The 18,443-nt window shown below is 39.9% G+C and overlaps 1 protein-coding gene across 2 annotated transcripts in view; it reads right to left on the bottom strand.

The window, feature by feature from the left end:
* Window positions 1-18,443, bottom strand: part of NPR3 (natriuretic peptide receptor 3) — a 172,919-nt gene that overhangs the window by 22,829 nt on the left and 131,647 nt on the right. For both annotated transcript variants that reach the window (XM_089689456.1, XM_089689455.1), the window contains exon 6: window positions 1,209-1,338. In XM_089689456.1, the coding sequence (XP_089545582.1) occupies window positions 1,209-1,338 (130 nt within the window). The remainder of the gene's footprint in view (window positions 1-1,208; window positions 1,339-18,443) is intronic.

Here is an 18,443-nt window from a genome sequence, read left to right as displayed (position 1 = left end):
CACTTGATGTCTTCAAGGGACTGGACTTATGTTTATATTTATGAATTAATTTATTTTTATTATTTATCCTTGCATGTTTTGTGAATAATTAGCGCACTTTTTATTTGTACACTATTTTACCTTTTTTGGTTAGAGGTGCTGCTTATTTGATTTATTTTGCATTTTCTGTGGCGCTTCTTATATCTGCTACACTATATGGCATATGTATGCATTGTACCTTTGCTTTATTGTATTGAGATGTGTAGTCTGATAATAACAGTGGCTAAATGGTTAGCACTTCCATCTGACAGTAGTAGGGTCGCTGGTTTGAATCCCAACCACGGCACCACTTGCCTGGAGTTTGCATGTTCTCCCTGTGCCTGTATGGGTTTTCCTCTCGGTACTCTGGTTTCCTCCCACACTCTTGGATAATTAAGAGTTAATTGGATCCTGTCTAAATTGGCCCTAGTATGTGAATCTAGGTTAGAAATGTTAGATTGTATGCCCCGTGAGGGTTAAGGACTGATGTGAATGTACAGTATGTAATGGGATGCGTAAATTGATGGTGCTATATAAGTACCTGAAATAAATAAAAATAATCCATATTGCTGTACATTATTGTGCCTTATCGCCATACTTATATGTTGTACGTTTGGAAAATTTAATCAAATTTGACCTTTAAAAAAATAAAATAAAAGTGGCATATTTCCCGAGAAAGCCCTTTCTTTTATCAGTCTTATTATTTTGAATGATATTCATCTGCACCATCATGTTTTTGCTTCTGGGAGTCATGCTTGTAACTGTCAGTTTTGCAATGCCTCATGGGACATGTAGTTTAAGAAAAGCTGGAGAACTGCAGTTGCCTATCCATGATCTACACCAGGGTTTCACAAGCAGGGGTCCATGGAACCCTAGGGTTTTTCCAGAGGTTGCTAGGGGTTGCAATGAACAATTTCTGTCTCCCACTGACACCATTGATCTTTTTAGGGATATTCTTCCCAATGACCACAAGTGTAAGGAGCATTCTTGCCACTGACCATCACACTACTATATCATGAATTGTAGATATAGTCATTTTTAGCAAGGATTTCCTGAGACCAGAACGGTATTTAAAGGGTTGTGTTGAAAAGGATGAGAAAGGCTGATCTACACCATTAATGTACATTTATAATGATTTACATCTACACCATTAATACTTCCATGCAGAGTTTATTACATAAACAACTTACATGTTTTACATGGAGGCATCTGTTCGAATACTTTATTTTCTTCTAGTCTTATTCTACCAGATCCCCACAGGAGCTTCACGTTTGGTCGAAGTTCAAAGTTTCCTTGAATTCCATAGTAGTCTGCAATCACCTACATGAAATAATAAGAAGCAACAATTTATCAGAATATATCAGAATATATTATTTTTACCAAAAGAAACATCAAAGGACAACCGTACCAATTTAACTATTACGCAACTCCACTTAGGAAATGAATCTTCTCTTCCTTGAGTGGAGGTACATAATAGTTACCTTTCTCCTGTTCCAGAAAGCTTCACTGCACAGCCCTACCTTGTGGTGCCATTCATTCTTTAGGTAAGCAGTACTCATGGCAGCCTCCATTGGCCCAATGGAATATGGCACTCCTATATAAATAAATGGGACCACGACCCACGAAGACCCTGCAGGGACATTTTTGAGGGAAAGGCTGCACAGCACTAAGCAGGACTGAACAGTAAGGATTGCTAGAAGGAAGACAAGTATCTAACCGGTGGGCTGCATAGGAGGGTGGGTGGATTAATTAAAGGACAAATTGAACGAAAAGTACAGTTGCCTGGGTGCTCATTTTTAGGCCTTTTTTCTTCGTTTTCACCAAGTAATCTTAACAGTAGCACACTTCCTGTCCTGGGGTGACAATGCTCACTGAATCCAACCATAGATGGTTCGAATCTCAGCCAGTTCAGCAGGGACTGGTTGAGATTCAAACCATGTATGGGCAGGCTGCATGTATGCAAGTTGATCGATTGATCAACTTGGGTACAAACAGCCTGTTGGATTTTATATGCAATTATTACTAGCAGTAATAGCTGTTCTGCCGTCTCCACAGGGAGAACACAATGGCTTCATGGGAGGCTTTCTCCCATCAACACTGACTGTGTTGATGACGGAATCAAACAATTTTTCTTTCCTGCAACCTGTGGTTGCAGGAAAGAAAATCACTCTGTCTATGGTTTCTTTAATGTACAGTACTATATCTATGGAGAAGCAGGGTTGTTATCCTAGAACAAGATGTATGTTAGGACTACAGTACAACTACCCATCTGGGGTGTTCTGTAGTATACCAAGGTACCCTAGGCAGAGCTGATAAGACTGCTTGAGAAAACAGTGCACTGGATGGCACTGGATTTCTGCCAGGTCAATGTTTCACTCATCGAACAGATATAACAAAAATTTTTTAAAAATAATTACCATACAAAAAGGAAGCACACAATATAAGTCATCAATAAGATTTACTGTACTTACACATTTAAAACCACTCAGTCAAAAAATATTATTTTGAACAGACTTTGAAGGGTCAGAGCCCCTGTCAGATTTTATTTATGGTCTGTGTCCACAATGAGGGCATTTCTCCCAAGTGAGGAGACCCCACTACTGAAATATCAAAAAGTCAGAAAATTCCTTCCATAAGTGATGTCGCTTAGCAATGTCCACACAAAAAGGCAATTTTCTTTCATTTATGGATTTATCCTAATGAAGCTAATTATTGTAGAGTACTGCAAACCAAATCCAATTATATCACCATCATGGCAAGTAGTCAGGTTGACCTGGCTTGTACTGTGAAAGTGAATGATGAAGGGCAATGTATTAATTGAGTAATGGCATAACGTTTCATTATGCAGCCCAAGTGTAGCTTGAAAAATGAAACCAGACACTATCCTGCCTGGCTTTTAATGGGGTCTGGAAAACAAGGATAAGACACAGGACAGGAATCGAAACAGTTCAACTTTCCAGGATCAAACACATAGAAATTAGCACAATTAACATACAATTCTTATCAATTCCACTATACTAAGCCCTGCCTGAAATGTTTGTATGGACAGGCTCTAATTTCATTTAGTGGGCGCTAGGAATCCTTTATATCATCCACTTTCTTCCCTCAGTCCCAGCAGTATATCTCTCCCCTGTACCATTTTCTAACATACCACCCCTTAGGTCCTAATACAGGCAAATACACATTAAATATATATAAAACAGTCCAGTTATTTATTAATTAAAAATAATTGAAGATTATGCATTGGGGTTTAAACTTTTTTTTAATTAACCTATATATGTTAGCATCCAGCAGTTGGAAGGGGGGGGGGGGGTGTCAAAATAATTAACAATTCTGGCTCATTTCACAGCTGTCCTGAAACAAACCTGAACAGTAGGGAGATCAGACTGTATAGAGAGCAGGAAGAGTCACATTCCTTCCATCTGCTAGTAGAGGGGGTATGATTAGTTTAGTCAGTTATACACAGGATGGTTCCTGTATGAAAAATGCTGGACTCTTCATAAGAGAGACCTAAATGCTTTGCAAACAGAATGATATTAATGTGTACATTTTTTCTTTTTTTATAATTTTTCTAATATTGCATATAATCATTTTCATTAGAATTTTCATTCCACATAAAAAAACCCAAAGCATAACAAAAAAGCACATTTTCAGACATCACCGCTCACATAATGTTAATGGTACACATGGAAGCTATAAAATCATGGCAGGGTTATTCAGTAAGCCCTTACCGATTCTGGAGGGGAGCATAGTATTGGAAAAGTGAATGTATCAATGAACAAAAGCAAAATATCAAATATCCAAATCTCATGATGAAACAGCGAATTATGGATGATCGTGGCAAGATGACATTTAAAAGACTAAGTTATGGGACCAGGCCAGCTTCCCCCCAAACTCAATGATACTGCAGGCCCGTCTGGGGCTTTGTAAGACCAATCCAATGATAAAAACAGTTGGGACCAATGGGGGCTGTAGCACTTTTAGTACTGATCGTCAGGAAGATAGACTTCAAATTAATAGTGCAGTTGACGTGTATTGTTAAGTACCAAAGATATTTCCAATAGACATAATTTATTGGAACAAATAACTTCTCGACTAGATAAAGGTTGCCATAAGGCCTAAAATAAAAAGGGGAGCTTAAGGGGGGGGGGGGCATGCGAAAGACAAGAAAGAAAAGAAAGATAAAAGGGAAAAGGGGAAAGAGCTAAGATAGAAAGGAAAGAAAGGAGGTCCGACCGGGAGCCCAGTTCTCACCAGCCCTGGAGTCAGACCCATATGTCTGGAACCTGTAGGTAAATAAGCCAGGAGGTCCAAATTTTTTCAACTAGGGTTTGTTTATCTCGCAAAATACTCACAATCTTTTCATTAAGCATAATCCAAGTGAGCTTACACTTCATCAAGACTATATCAATGATCAAACTTTTCCAAGCAGTGGCAAAGGTAATTTTAGCCGACAAAAAAATAAATTAGATTAAAGTTTGTGTATGTCTCAGGATATTCTCAACCAGTTTGTTTAACAAGGCAATGCAAGCGTCTTTAGTTATGTTGACCATGGTAACCGAGTATATAAGAGAATAGATCCTCTTCCAAAAAAATGGATCCTTATCCAAGTCCACCATATGTGTAAAACTGTGCCCATCTGGCCACAACCTCTAAAGCATGAGGCCAATGATCCCAGGTACATTCATGAGAATCTGGTACCAAGTAACATCTTGCATAAACTTTATACCCTGCTTCTATCAGAGTGACATTTAGGCCTTTGTAAACACATGAGTTCCAAGGCCGCCAGTCCTCCTCCTCAAGAGCCGTGCCCAGATCCTTCTCCCATGCCACCTAATAAGAGAGTTTAGCCGATGGGGTGGTAAAAAGTTAAAGTACAGCATGGAGATGCACCCCTGCAGCTGAGTTCCTTGCATACATCTATTTTCAAACATGGTGCGTACAGCCAGATCAGGAGGTGTTTAGAAAATGATACATTTGTTGCATATGAAAATTCTCTGATGTTGGCATCTCCAAGCTGCATAAAAGTATGATGATGGGCATACCACTTTATGGTCAAGGAAATTTCCTATTTGGTAAAGTCCCTTATTTAACTACCAACTAAAACGATTAGGGTGCATACCCGGCGGAAACAAAGGGTTATTGTAGAGGTGGTCTGCTGGCATGTGTGAGAAGCGTAAGGGCCAGTGTTTGCACCTCATATCCCACAAATTGAGAGAGTAGGAGAGCGTGGGGCATAAGATAGCATTGCAACATTTTGAGGGGATCCATACCAGTAGATCCATTGGGAGTGGGGAGCATACTTGAGCCTTGAGAGACACCCAGTCTTTCCTATAGCCACTATGACGGAGTTGGCCTAGTTGTGTAAGTTGTGTCGCCATGCACTATTTTCTAAAATCTGGAACTCCCAGTCCACCCATATCTTTTGGAGGGTACATTGTGCACGGGCCAATCTGTTGGCTTTAGAGCCACAGATGAAACAAAAGATTTTTGATTGAAAGTGCTGGATTGCATCCAGCGGGACAGGATAGGGTAATAAATCAGTTTTTCTATCCAATAAAAAGTTTATACCCTCAAAAAATTTTTAAATTATCACTAGTATTTCTGCCTAAAAATTTTGTTACACCATTGCACGTCTCTTCTGCAATGAAAAATACCTGCCTGCTCGCAGTGAACAACAAGCGGAACTTTAGTTGCACTTTATTATATCTGTTCAATAACTGCAAACATATCTGTAGATCAGGGCAGATATTCAGAGCTGACCTGTGCACACATTCTAGGTAATTTCAAGGAGTCCCACCAGTTCTTATCTTGCACTATACAACAAATTAGTCCCTATGCTGTGCAGATGAAGAAACTGGGCAAATAGTAGATTAACAACAGAAAGCTGGAAGGGCTGACACCAGGGGGTAGATTTACTAAAATTGGTGCACTCAGAATCTGGAGCAGCTGTGCACAGTAACCAATCAGCTTCTAACTTTAGCTTGTCCAATTAATCTTTGACAATAAAACCTGGACACTGATTGGTTTCCTTGCAGAGCTGTACCAGATATTGCATGCTCTGGTTTTAGTAAATCAACCCCCATGTCTTGCAATTTCAGTCCACAGAAAGGCATGTAGTGTCAGTCAACAGGAGGAAATTAATTGTTGAGAGCATTTCTGGTATATCAACTGAATGTTTTATGTACTTGAGGGACGAAAGGGATAAATCAGAGAAATGTGTATCGGTTGCAGATATGTACTGCATATGTTTTGTTTTTTTATTTTTTCCTTGACACACAGTTTAAAGGGTCAGTTCATCTTTACAGAAAAAATGTAGAGGTGAACCAGACACCCTCCCCACCCCCGCTGTACTTACTTCCGGGGTTTCCCGTTTGTCAGCACCAACGCAGCCAGTACGGCAGTCCGGGATTTGAAATCCCTGTTCTTCTCCCCCTTCTCCAAGCAGCACTTCTTGGGAGTACCAAATAGATCCTGATTGGCCAACATTTCCACAATGACCTAATATGGGGCAGCACTGTGGCTAAATGGTTAGCACTTCTGCCTGGCAGTACTAGGGTCATTGGTTCAAATCCCAACCACAGCACCACCTGCCTGAAGTTTACATGTTCTCACTGTGTCCACATGGGTTTCCTCCAAAGACATGCTGGTATATTATTTGGCTCCTGTCTAAATTGGCCCTAGTATGTGTATGTATGACTGAGTTAGGGACCTTAGATATTACACCCCTTGAGGGTTAGGGACTGATGTGAATGTACAATATACACTACTCAAAAAAATTATATCATCAAGTCAATTCAACTCCTGGGATATTGATCTGATCAGTTAAGTAGCAGAGGAGGTTGTTAATGAGACGACCCCCAAAACAGGAATGGTTTTACAGGTAGAGGCCACTGACATTTTTTTCCCTACTCATCTCTCCTGACTGTTTTTCACAAGTTTGGCTATGGGTCAGTGTCACTACTGGTAGCATGAGGCGATACCTAGACCCTACAAGAGTTGCACAGGCAGTCTAACACCTCCAGGATGGCACATCAATACGTGCCATTGCTAGAAGTTTTGCTGTGTCTCCCAGCACAGTCTCAAGAGCATGGAGGAGATTCCAGGAGACAGGCAGTTACTCTAGGAGAGCTGGACACAGCCATAGAAGGTCCTTAACCCATCAGCAGGACCAGTATCTGCTCCTTTGTGCAAGGAGGAACAGGATGAGCACTGCCAGAGCCCTACAAAATGACCTCCAGCAGGCCACTGATGTGAATGTCTCTGACCAAACAATCAGAAACAGACTTCATGAGGGTGGCCTGAGGGCCTGTTATCCTCTAGTGTGCCCTGTGCACGCTGCCTGGCACTATAGAGCTTGATTGGCATTTGCCATTGAACACCAGAATTGGCAGGTCCGCCACTGGCACCCTGTGCTTTTCACAGGATCACCCTGAGCACATGTGACAGATGTGAAAGGGTCTGGAGGAGTCATGGAGAATGTTAGGCTGCCTGTAACATCATGCAGCATGACCATTTTGGTCGTGGGTCAGTGATGGTTTGGGGAGGCATATCCATGAAGTGACACACAGACCTCTACAGGCTACACAATGGCATCCTGACTGCCAATAGGGATTGGAATGAAGTCCTTGGACCCATTGTCAGACCCTACGCTGGTGCAGTGGGTCCTGGGTTCCTTTTGGTGCATGGCAATGCCCAGCCTCATGTGGAGAGAGTATGCAGGCAGTTCCTGGAGGATGAAGGAACTGATATCATTGAATGGCCCCCATGCTCGCCTGACCTAAATCCAATAGAACACCTCTGGAATATCATATTTCGGTCCATCTGACGCTACCAGGTTGCACCTCAGACTGTCCAGGAGCTCAGTGATGCCCTGGTGCAGATCTGGGAGGAAATACCCCAGGACACCGTCCGTCGCCTCATTAGAAGCATGCCCTGACGTTGTCAGGCATGCATACAAGCACATGGGGGCCATGCAAACTACTGAGTACCATTTTGAGCTGCTGCAATGAAATTTCAGAAAAATGGACTAGCCTACTGCATAATTTTTTCACTTTGATCTTCAGGGTGTCTTTGAATTCAGTCCTCTGTAGGTTGATAATTTTAATTTCCATCAAATGATGGGGTATCCTTACGTTCATAACACATTACCCCGTCCATATCAGTATAGATATAGAGCATGATATTCTTCGCCATTGAGATCTGATGTGTTTTCAAAGTGTTCCTTTAATTTTTTTGAGCAGTCTATATATATGTAAAGCACTGCATAAATTGATGGTGCTATATAAGTACTTATAATGTATAAAATAAAAAATAAATTGATCTGGTCCATTCCAGAGGTGCTGCACAGACAAGAGGGAGAAGAATGGGGATTTCAAATTCACAGACCGGCTGCATGGGGGCTGACAGCTCAACAACCCCAGTGGCAAGTATAACAGGGTCCAGGTGGGGGGCAGTATTAATTCCCCTTTATGTTTTTCTGTAAATGTGAGCTAACCCTTTAATAGGATTCTTCCAAACATAAGGGACACCAAGACTGAAGCTTTTCTAATTATGACATTGATCCTAATAAACTGATGCTAATGAAACACCATCCCATTTATTTATTACAAGTATTTTTAAAGTGCTAACAATTTATGCAGCTCTTTATTTTTTTGTACATTCACATCAGTCCTTGCCCTTAACCTCTTAACACCGGCCGGACCCATATATGCAGCACTGTTAAAACTACTTACCATGCTGAAAGCGCACTCAATGCATGCTTCCCGCATGGTAGCCAGCGGTGATGCATACTTGTGATCAGGAGCTTTCTGATCATTTGTCCACTGTGAAAGCCAATCACAGCAGTCACATGACCTGAAGGCTCGCCTCCCGGGTTTTAGAACCCTTAAAGGGCCAGGGAAGTAATCGCTGCCAAAGAGCTTACAGTCTAAGTTGCATATATGGACACCGGAATACCCAGAAGAAACCGATGGGATTCAGTGGAATTTATACTAGGGACCCCAGTGCTGCAAAGCAGAGGTACTAACCACTAAGCCACTTCTCAGTATGCTAAAAGATGCTGGACACAGCCAGGTAAGGATCTGAAATAAAGTTTGCCAGCATGCTTCTAATGTGTTCACCTGGAATAGATTTTTTTGTTCTCAACATACCGGATGTTGTCATTGATTATGGTAGCATTTTCAACATGAAACCACCATCAAGAACACGTGGACATGACTTCAAATTAATTGGAGGAAAGTTCAAAACTAATCTTAGAAAGTATTATCTTACTGCAAGAGTAGTTGATGCTTGGAATAGACTTCCAGCAGAGGTAGTGAGCCAGTCAACAGTAGGTCAGTAGGTGGTTTCAAAACATGCATGAGACAAACATAGATCTATAAAAGTTAACAAAAAAAACACCCTAGAAAAAAAAAAAGTAAAAAACAAAAAAAAACATGTAGAGATAATAATAAACAAAAAACTGGCAGACTCGATGGACCACTAGGTCTTTTTTCTTGCCTTACTTTTCTATGTTTATATGGTGTTTGTTTCTATTTTCAGAAACCAAAAGATCAGTGAAAGCCTTATAGCTTTAATGTAATATCTTCTAGAACTGTAATTTATCAGTGGAACTGATTTAGACAAAACGGTGATGGGGAGTGGTGCAGTAGGAGAAGGAAATTAAATTGAAATTGAAAAGAAATTAAATTGTGACCAAGCTGAGTTTTCAGGGCCTCAGATGACTACATAAAAGGTAAAGTACAGAAGCCCAGGTACATTTGTATTGTGTCACAGGAACACAGTGTAAGCTGGAATTCAAATTTAACAGACAAATTCTGCCTGGTGGGTCTCCAGACACTAGACGAGCAAAGCTTGCTTCTTTGACTTGGCCCCATTCATTCTAGATAGAAGCTAACCAAAAGCTGAAAAAAATTAAAAGTAAATACTTCTCACATTTTTCCTATATGTGAAAAATACAGCAAATGTAATAGCCAAATACGAGACTAGATTTTATTATTCTAAATTCTGTTTGTGGCTTCTTTTACTAAATTGTGGTCGGAGCATGTTTAGACTGTGGTAGGAACATGTACATGATTAACACAGACTCGCACTGTGCAACCAAAGTGTGACTGATCCTTAAGTAATCATAATTTAATGATAATATTTCAGAACCTGGTTCCATTCCGTAGAAGAGCAGAGAACACACCGATTGTTTTGCATTTTTGTCCTTCGCATATTTTTGCCTGAAGAATGTCAATTATGCAAAAACACTTTAGAGACAGCCAGCAAAAAAAAAAAAAAAGAAAAAAAAATGCTGAGGGTTTATCAAAACTTGCAGCAATTTCAGGACAATAAAACTTATTTATTGCCCTGACGGGGGATTCTGGTTTGTGTCTGGGATAGCTAAGCTATACTGTTTAAAATCCGTAGAGGAAGCAATTTTACAGTCACAGCCTTCTTATTCCAGAAATCCAGAATGTCCTGGCTTTGTTTCACTATTTACTCAATGAAAAGGACATTTCCACTTTCAAACAACCCAGTGGGTGATTATTATAGGAACAGCTCAGGCCCTCAATGTAAACCCGGGACAGTTTGAGACAATTCCATCACAGCACACAAATAAATACATAAACAGGGTTACCCTTAATGCAAACCTCATTTTAAAATCATCTATATATCCAGACCAAAGCAGATTAAAGCAAAAATGTAATATATTGCAGTGTATCAGTCCTTATATGTTGGGCCTTTATTAGTTTTCATATTTTTTAGGCTTTTTCTTCTTTATTTCAATCTGGTGATTCTGCCAGTAACGCAATTCCTGAACTAGGGTGACAATGCTAACTCATTGTACTGTTTCTATTGACAAGTAGCATAGTAGGAAGTATGCTGGAACTACAAATTGCCTCCCCTTTTCGGTTCTCCCTAGATTTGTAGTTTGCAGAAGTAACACAGATCATTATTTCTGGCAGGATTAATAGGGTTTTTTTTCTTGCACTTATCAAACAAATATAACAAAGGACTTTTAATTGTAAATTTAACAGACCAAATGGAAGCAAGTAGGAGAGGTTCATTGCTACGGTTTACATACAGTTAGGTCCATATATATTTGGACACCGGCAAAATTTTAGATTTATTCCGGTATTTACCAAAACATATTCAAGCTATAGTTATATAATGGATATGGGCTGAAAGTGCACACTCTCAGGTTTAATTTGAGGGTATGCACATCCAAATTGGAGGAAGGGTTTAGGAATTACAGCTCTTAAGAGTAGCTATCCCCCCTTTTTCAAGGGACCAAAAGTAATTGGACAATTGCAACTGAGTAGGCAAAGTGACAGTGCCTCTTTAAAACGTATCTAAAATTTTGTAGCAGATGCTGTAGGGATCATGGGACTAGATTAATTTGCTGTAGCAATCAGGAAAGGTGAGGAGGACCATTAGAGATGCCAAGGACAGTCAGGCTATAATTACATCATTTACATGCCTTCCAACATCTTATAGTCTGGCTATATAAGCCCCCAAACCCTACCCCAAATCTGGCCATATGTGGTCAATATTTGTTTTTTTTTCTTTTTAAGGATTTCTAGTTTATACTATGTTGTAGGTTGCTCAAAGGTATAGGTTAGGGCAGCAATGGGCAAACTACGGCCCGCGGGCCGTACACGGCCCGGCGGACCTTTTAATCCGGCCCGCGGAGCGTGATACTGTCAGGATGGCTGTCAGGATGTGTGTAGGCGGGGCAGCGTGACGAACGTGAGGAGAGCTAGGCTCCTCTCACAGTCCTCCCTGAAGACCGGAACGGCGCGGGAACACGGCGAGAGGAACGCGCGGAGCAAAGGTAAGTAAATTGACACAGGGGGGACTTGGCTTACTACTTGGGGGGGAATAGTACTATGGGGGATGAAATACTATATGAGGGATGAATTAATATGGGGGATGAATTAATATGGGGAATGAATTACTATAGGGGGGATGAACTACTATAGGGGGGATGAATTACTATATGGGGGATGAATTACTATGGGGGATGAATTACTATATGGGGGATGAATTACTATGGGGGATGAATTACTATATGGGGGATGAATTACTATATGGGGGATTAATTACTATGGGGGATGAATTACTATGGGGGATGAATTACTATATGGGGGATTAATTACTATGGGGGATGAATTACTATGGGGGATGAATTACTATATGGGGGATTAATTACTATGCTTACTATGGGGGAATATTACTATACTTACTATGGATGACACATACACATCATTCATCTACTCTTGGTCCGGCCCCCGGGTCCAATATATGAACCCATTGCGGCCCTCTAGTCAAAAAGTTTGCCCACCCCTGGGTTAGGGTATTTGTATTAAAACAATTTAACAATCTCTTTGCCTATGCAGAAGAGCAATTTTCAAATTTTAGCTATGGGCTTACTGATTTGTCAATAACTGTGTTAATAATATAGTACTGAAATAATATATTGATATTTTGGGGAAAAGGGCATCTGGTATTTTCTTCCAAAAATTATTTCTATATATGTTAAAGATTAAAAGCTCTATAAAATTACACACTTTTCTAGTCTTAAAACAACCGCTATTAATAACACACAACTCTACAAAAAGAACAAATAAAACACTGAAAAAAGAAAATTAACAAAAAAACAAAAACAAAGCATAAGCGTGACAGGAAAGGAAATTGTCAATTTGGGGTCAATTTGGAAGAATTTTAGTAAAAGGTATTTTTTTTAACTCTTCAGCTTTTCTGCAGCTGAAGTTAAAGAGCAAATCACACAAAGCATCAGCAATCAGCATGTCACAGCTGCAACTAATTGCAATATAGCCAAATTGTTATATTGTATTTATCAGTGGTCATGCTAGCAAGCTCTTTCAGCTTGAAAAAGGAGCTGCAGTCAGTGTCTCTCATACAGAGTGAGGCCTCAGCTGTCAAAACAGTCCCAGTGGGGTGGGGGGTATGGAGTTGGATTATGCATCATTGGAGTGGGGGTATATAGAACGTGCTAGATATGCCTGGCAGTAAGGCCATTGAATGTTCTGTAGGCCATACCAGGTATGTACTTCGTCCATAAGTAGATCAGATGAAAAAAAAACTTAAACATACAAAGACCAATTTTAAAACCATCAAGCTCCTGTGAATCAGCCTGAGATGTTCTAAAGTTACAAAATATCACTCATCAGCCACTTTATTTAGGTACACCTGTTCAATTGCTTGGAAACAAAAAAAGCTAATCAGCCAATCACATGGCAGCAACTCATTGTATTTAGGCAGGTAGATATGGTGAAGACGACTTCATGAAGTTTAAAACGAGCATCAGAATGGGGAAGAAAGGGGATTTAAGTAACTTTGAACATGGCATGGTTGTTGGTGCCAGATGGTCTGGTCTGAGTTTTTCAAAAATTGCTGATCTGCTGGGATTTTCACGAACAACCATCTCGAGGGTTTACAGAGAATGGTCTGAAAAAGAGAAAATATGCAGTGAGCGGAAGTTGTGTGGACGAAAATGGCTTGTTGATGTCCCAGGTCAGAGGAGAATGGGCAGACCGGTTGCTATGACATTTAGATGTTAGGGTCAGAATTTGGCATAAACAACTTGAAAGCATGGATCCAACTGCCTTGTATTAATGGTTTAGGCTGGTGGTGGTGGTGTAATGGTGTGGGGGATATTTTCTTGCCACTAGCAAGGTGGACCTAATAAAGAGGCTGGTGAGTGTACAGTATCTCACAGGAATCAGTACAAATGAATCTCTGGAGTGTGAGGCAACCTCATAATGTAATATGTGCTTCCAATAATACAATTCTAGAAAGGAACACAGAAGCATCACTGTGGAATCTTTATCATTTTAATAACCAATAAATGTAAACGAGACTTCATAGAGACACAGAGTAGACACAGAGTAGGGTCGACCTGTTAGATTGCTTTTGGTGCCCCTCAAAGTAGAGGTGAAAGCATATCCCTGTGTCCCAGAACAAGGGGTGCAGGCATGTTCTAATCCCAACTCAGGGTGCTAGTAAATGTAAAGAAGAAAGGATCGCCACTTCTTCCGACCAGCCCAGGTGAATAAATGATAAGGAGCAGCCTCAGCCTACACGCTCCACCAAACCACACACCCTGATGCAATCCTCCCACTGGGGCTAAGTCAATCTATACATTTTTGCCCACCCTATGACTAAGACCTAGTGGGCAAGACGAAATGCATCAAGGTGTGTGGTTTGATGGAAACATGTAGGCTGAGGCTGCTCATATATTCACCTGGACTGCTCAGGAGTAGTGGCGATCCTTTCTTCTTTACATCTGTTAGGGTCGGAATAATTTAAAAAATGTTAGCTCCAAAAAAAGCAGATATTAAAATTTTACAATAACACTTGGAAGTAATAGATCTAGAGTGTTATAACTAAAGCACATAGTAGTTGTGAAGTGTTAATAGGCTGAAATCTGAAACAAATGTGTCCATCATGAATACTGGAAGTGGGTAGGGGGTTAGGAAGACCAAGAAATGACGGTCCGTTCACAGCAGACAAATGCTGCAATGTACAATAACGAAGCTGTGTTCTATGCATTTATTTTACTCTTGGAGTTCTTAAATGACCCTAACAGTATGTGGTCTGCCATATCTTGTTAAAACAAAATGATGCTGCTCTCTGGAATCATATAAATATTTATGGGCACAAACGCACACAGTTATCTGGTTTACATCTAAGAAGAAAATGACCAGGTTACACAAGAATGTGATACAGATGCCACAGCCAGCATTCAATCTAAACAGCTTACATCATTGTATTTTTTTGAAACAACAAAACAGGAGTGCCTTTTATCGTTTTCCATAATAATTTATTTTTTGTTTGGTGAACAGGCAGATGCCATCCAAATTGGCTTTAAACTGGCCTGTCACTGAGCAGTAGATCGAGGAAGATGGGAAAGAGCAGACAAACACTAAAATGTCTGATGTTCTCTTAAATGAAGTCAAACTTCTTCAAAGGGAGGATGTGCAGTACAGCTCAATTTAGATAAAAAACAATTTAAAGAAAATGTTCGGAGCCTTTATGTATTAGCACTTTATTTGTTATGCTCAGAACATTTTTAACCTCCTTGGCAGTATGATTCTTTCTGATTTTTTGTGCTGAAAGCGGTACCATTTTTTTGCATGGAAATATGTATTTTTTTATGGTAGGCTGTAATTTTTAGGAATAACTCACTGAAATCTGTCCGAACAAGAGTCTAATAAACATCCCGGATAGGATAAAATTTGAAACACGAAATCATAAATTATAATTTAATAAATAATCATAAAAATAATAATATAATAATAATAAATTTAATTCAATAATATAATCAAACCAAAAACACTGAAATTTGAATTACAGAGGCAAATTCGCACATCACTGAGCAAAGTCGCAAAATCGTTTTCAGTGTCTGATGACGAATTTCCCCACGAATCATTATCACTCAATTCTGCAAGTGGTTCTGATTTACTATCGCTGTTCTCTAGCTGTTCTAAAACCGCTTTTGATGTAAAGGGACCTTTTTTGGACGCCATGGACTTTTCTAAGTTTCCAGGCAGAAAGAACATTCAAAATGCAGGCAGGGTACAGGACAAAGCAGTAGGGACAAAATGTATGTGAAATGCATTGAAATAGCAATGACAGCAAAAATGTGACATTTTTTAAAAAATTCAAATTTCCCGCCGTCCCGACGTCACAGGGACCGGAACACAGAAGCCGGATGCTGGCATCGGCCGGAGGAGATGGCCGGGGACGCTGCAGGGGACACATCGCGGGAGCGAAGGACAAGGTAAGTGCTGCAGGGACCCCAAGAGCAGCGCCACATGGTAAGCCCGAGTGTAGCTCAGGGTTACCGCTTTTGGTATAGAAATTTTACCCCGAGCTACACTCGGGATTACTGCTAAGGAGGTTAATGTTATATTTTATTTTTACTATTTCCATCCACTAGGTGGGTTTCACCAGTTTACCAGGCTACTCTTTAATGCTTTGTTGGAAAAAGTCTCTTCTTTTTAGAATAGACAAAGCTTAAACTGGGTATACACTAGTAGATTTTCAAATTAAAATTTTTGTTTTTAGAACGTTCATTTGATTTTCTAATCACTAGTGGAGTGAAATTGATGCCCATTTTCGACCATAGTGACTTGAAAATTTGAAAGAGCGGGATGGATTTTTTTTCTCGAATGAATGAAAATGAAGCTAAAGTAAAACAAGCCTTAGCACTCACACTTAAAAAATACACTAAAACATACTCAATTACAAAATAATCACCCTAAAATGAACTGTGCTTTGCCTTTGCAGAGCAATGGTTGAGTTTAACCTCCCTGACGGTCTGATTATGTCAGTATTTTTGAATTTCAAAGCGGTACATTGTTTTGCATGGAAATTTGTTGTTTTATATTGTAGGCCTGTAATTCTTAAGAATAACTCACTTAAATCTGCCCAAACAAGAGACCAGTATACATCCTGGGCATGATAAAGTTTGAAACACGAAATCATAAATTCTAATATAATAAATAATAATAAATTATAAAAAATAATAATATAATAATATTAAATTTAATTAAATAATGTAATCAAACAAAAACACTGAAATTTGTCCAAACAAGGGTGCACTATTACTAGACACTGCATATTGGTTTAGTAAACATCCCGGGTATGAAAACATGGGACTGCACAAAGTCTGACGTCACAATCAGGACAATGGAACCTGGTTTCCTTTCTGATTTTCTTTCCACTGTCACCTCGCTTTGAGCAACAAACCACGCACATCCTTGCAGGTGCTGACTTTTTCTCGGTTGGTGGGATGTAGTCCATGAAGTGACAACCAGTCAGGCGTTCCGGGTTGACAACACCAACAGCATGATGACCTCTATTCACAGCCATTGATGGTGTTTGGTGGTTCACAAAGATACATTCGGCAATTTTCCAAATTAAGTCAGAATGAATCACAGGTTTCTCACTCTTTTTTTTAAGCAGAATGTAGGGATTCCACAAGCATTGCTCAAGAAGATGCCTGAAGATCTTCTTGCAGTACTTCTTTTGCTGTTTCCTCATTGCTCGGTAGAATGTCATAGCCCTAACAGTTCCATTGGCATCTGTTTTGTTTTGCAGAAGAAACTCATAAAGTTCAGGAGACGTATAAAAGTTGTTGGTTGTTATGCAATAGCCCTGATTTAACAATGGCTCAATGATTGAAAGAACGGAAGATGTTGCCATTCCATAGTTGCTGTATTTTAGATTGAATTTTATATCTAAAATATATGACTGAATTCCAAATGTAGCCAGTTGACGATTCGCATAGCATGTAGGATTTTACACCAAATTGTGCTCTCTTTGATGCAATGTATTGCACCCAGCTGGCCATTAGACTTTCATCTATGCTGATATCTCTTTCTGGCACATAGCTCCGTTGGAAATTCTTTAGAATCATTTGAGATACTTCCCAAATTTTCTTTAGTTTCATCAATTTTTCATTGTTTTCGAAGTGTAAAAATATCATGATCAGGGAAAATCTGTACTCTAACATGACCGTGCCAAACAATGGAGTGGCAAGTCATTTATTAGTTGTCCAATACCACTTCTACAGGGGTTTCCCCACCACTCCCTGAAGTATTATTAGGCCCAGAAATGTCCAAATGTCATCTTTAGTCACTGGTTCCCACTTTCTGCTTCTTGAAAACTTCAGATGCAGAGTAGTCAATTGTTGCTCTTGGTACTGGTTTGTCTCAATACCTATATTTTCAATAACCTCATTGGTCAGAAATAATTGTAAGAATGCCAAGGGGTTGTCGTGTTCAACGTCTACTTTCATACCAGATGCTCCAGTAAATGGGAATCTTGGGGGCGCTGCCTGATCCGTACCACAGTCAATAGAGCACCAAGTTCGCACATCACTGAGCTTAGTAGCAGAATCGTCGCTCAGTCGCAGAATTCTGCAAGTGATTATAATTCACTAACGCTGTTTTCTATCTGGTCTAAAACTGCTGTTGACCAAAAGGGAGGTTAATGGCAGCCCCAACAGCAGCATATACTTACCTTCCTTTTGTTCCTAAACTACTTCAGACAGCCTCTGTGTACAGCATGAAATATCTGTCACTTTGGGGTATGGGGAATTTCTCACTTGATGATTGACTCAGATGCCAAAAAACAAAAATTTGTTTATCTGAGATTCTGGGTGAGATATGTTTCTGCATAGTCAGATAGCCTTCTTAGGCATCTGTGAGGCCACCTACTTCAGTCAGATAAATATTCTGTAAAGCAGGGTAATCCAACCTGTGGCCCATGGGCTGCATGCAGCCCAGGATGGCTATGCATGCAGCCCAACAAAAAAACGTAAACCTACTTAAAAATTTTTTTTTTCATTATTTGTAAAAATGCATTTAAACTTAGTGAACACAAGCAGCTGAAGAAACATTTTACAG

This window comes from Staurois parvus, unplaced genomic scaffold (assembly GCF_062004578.1).
Source record: "Staurois parvus isolate SC_StPar_1 unplaced genomic scaffold, SC_StPar_1.0 ptg000475l, whole genome shotgun sequence".
Lineage (NCBI taxonomy): Eukaryota > Metazoa > Chordata > Amphibia > Anura > Ranidae > Staurois > Staurois parvus.
Note: the sequence above shows the minus strand (reverse complement) of the source record. Positions and strands in the feature narration are given on the sequence as shown.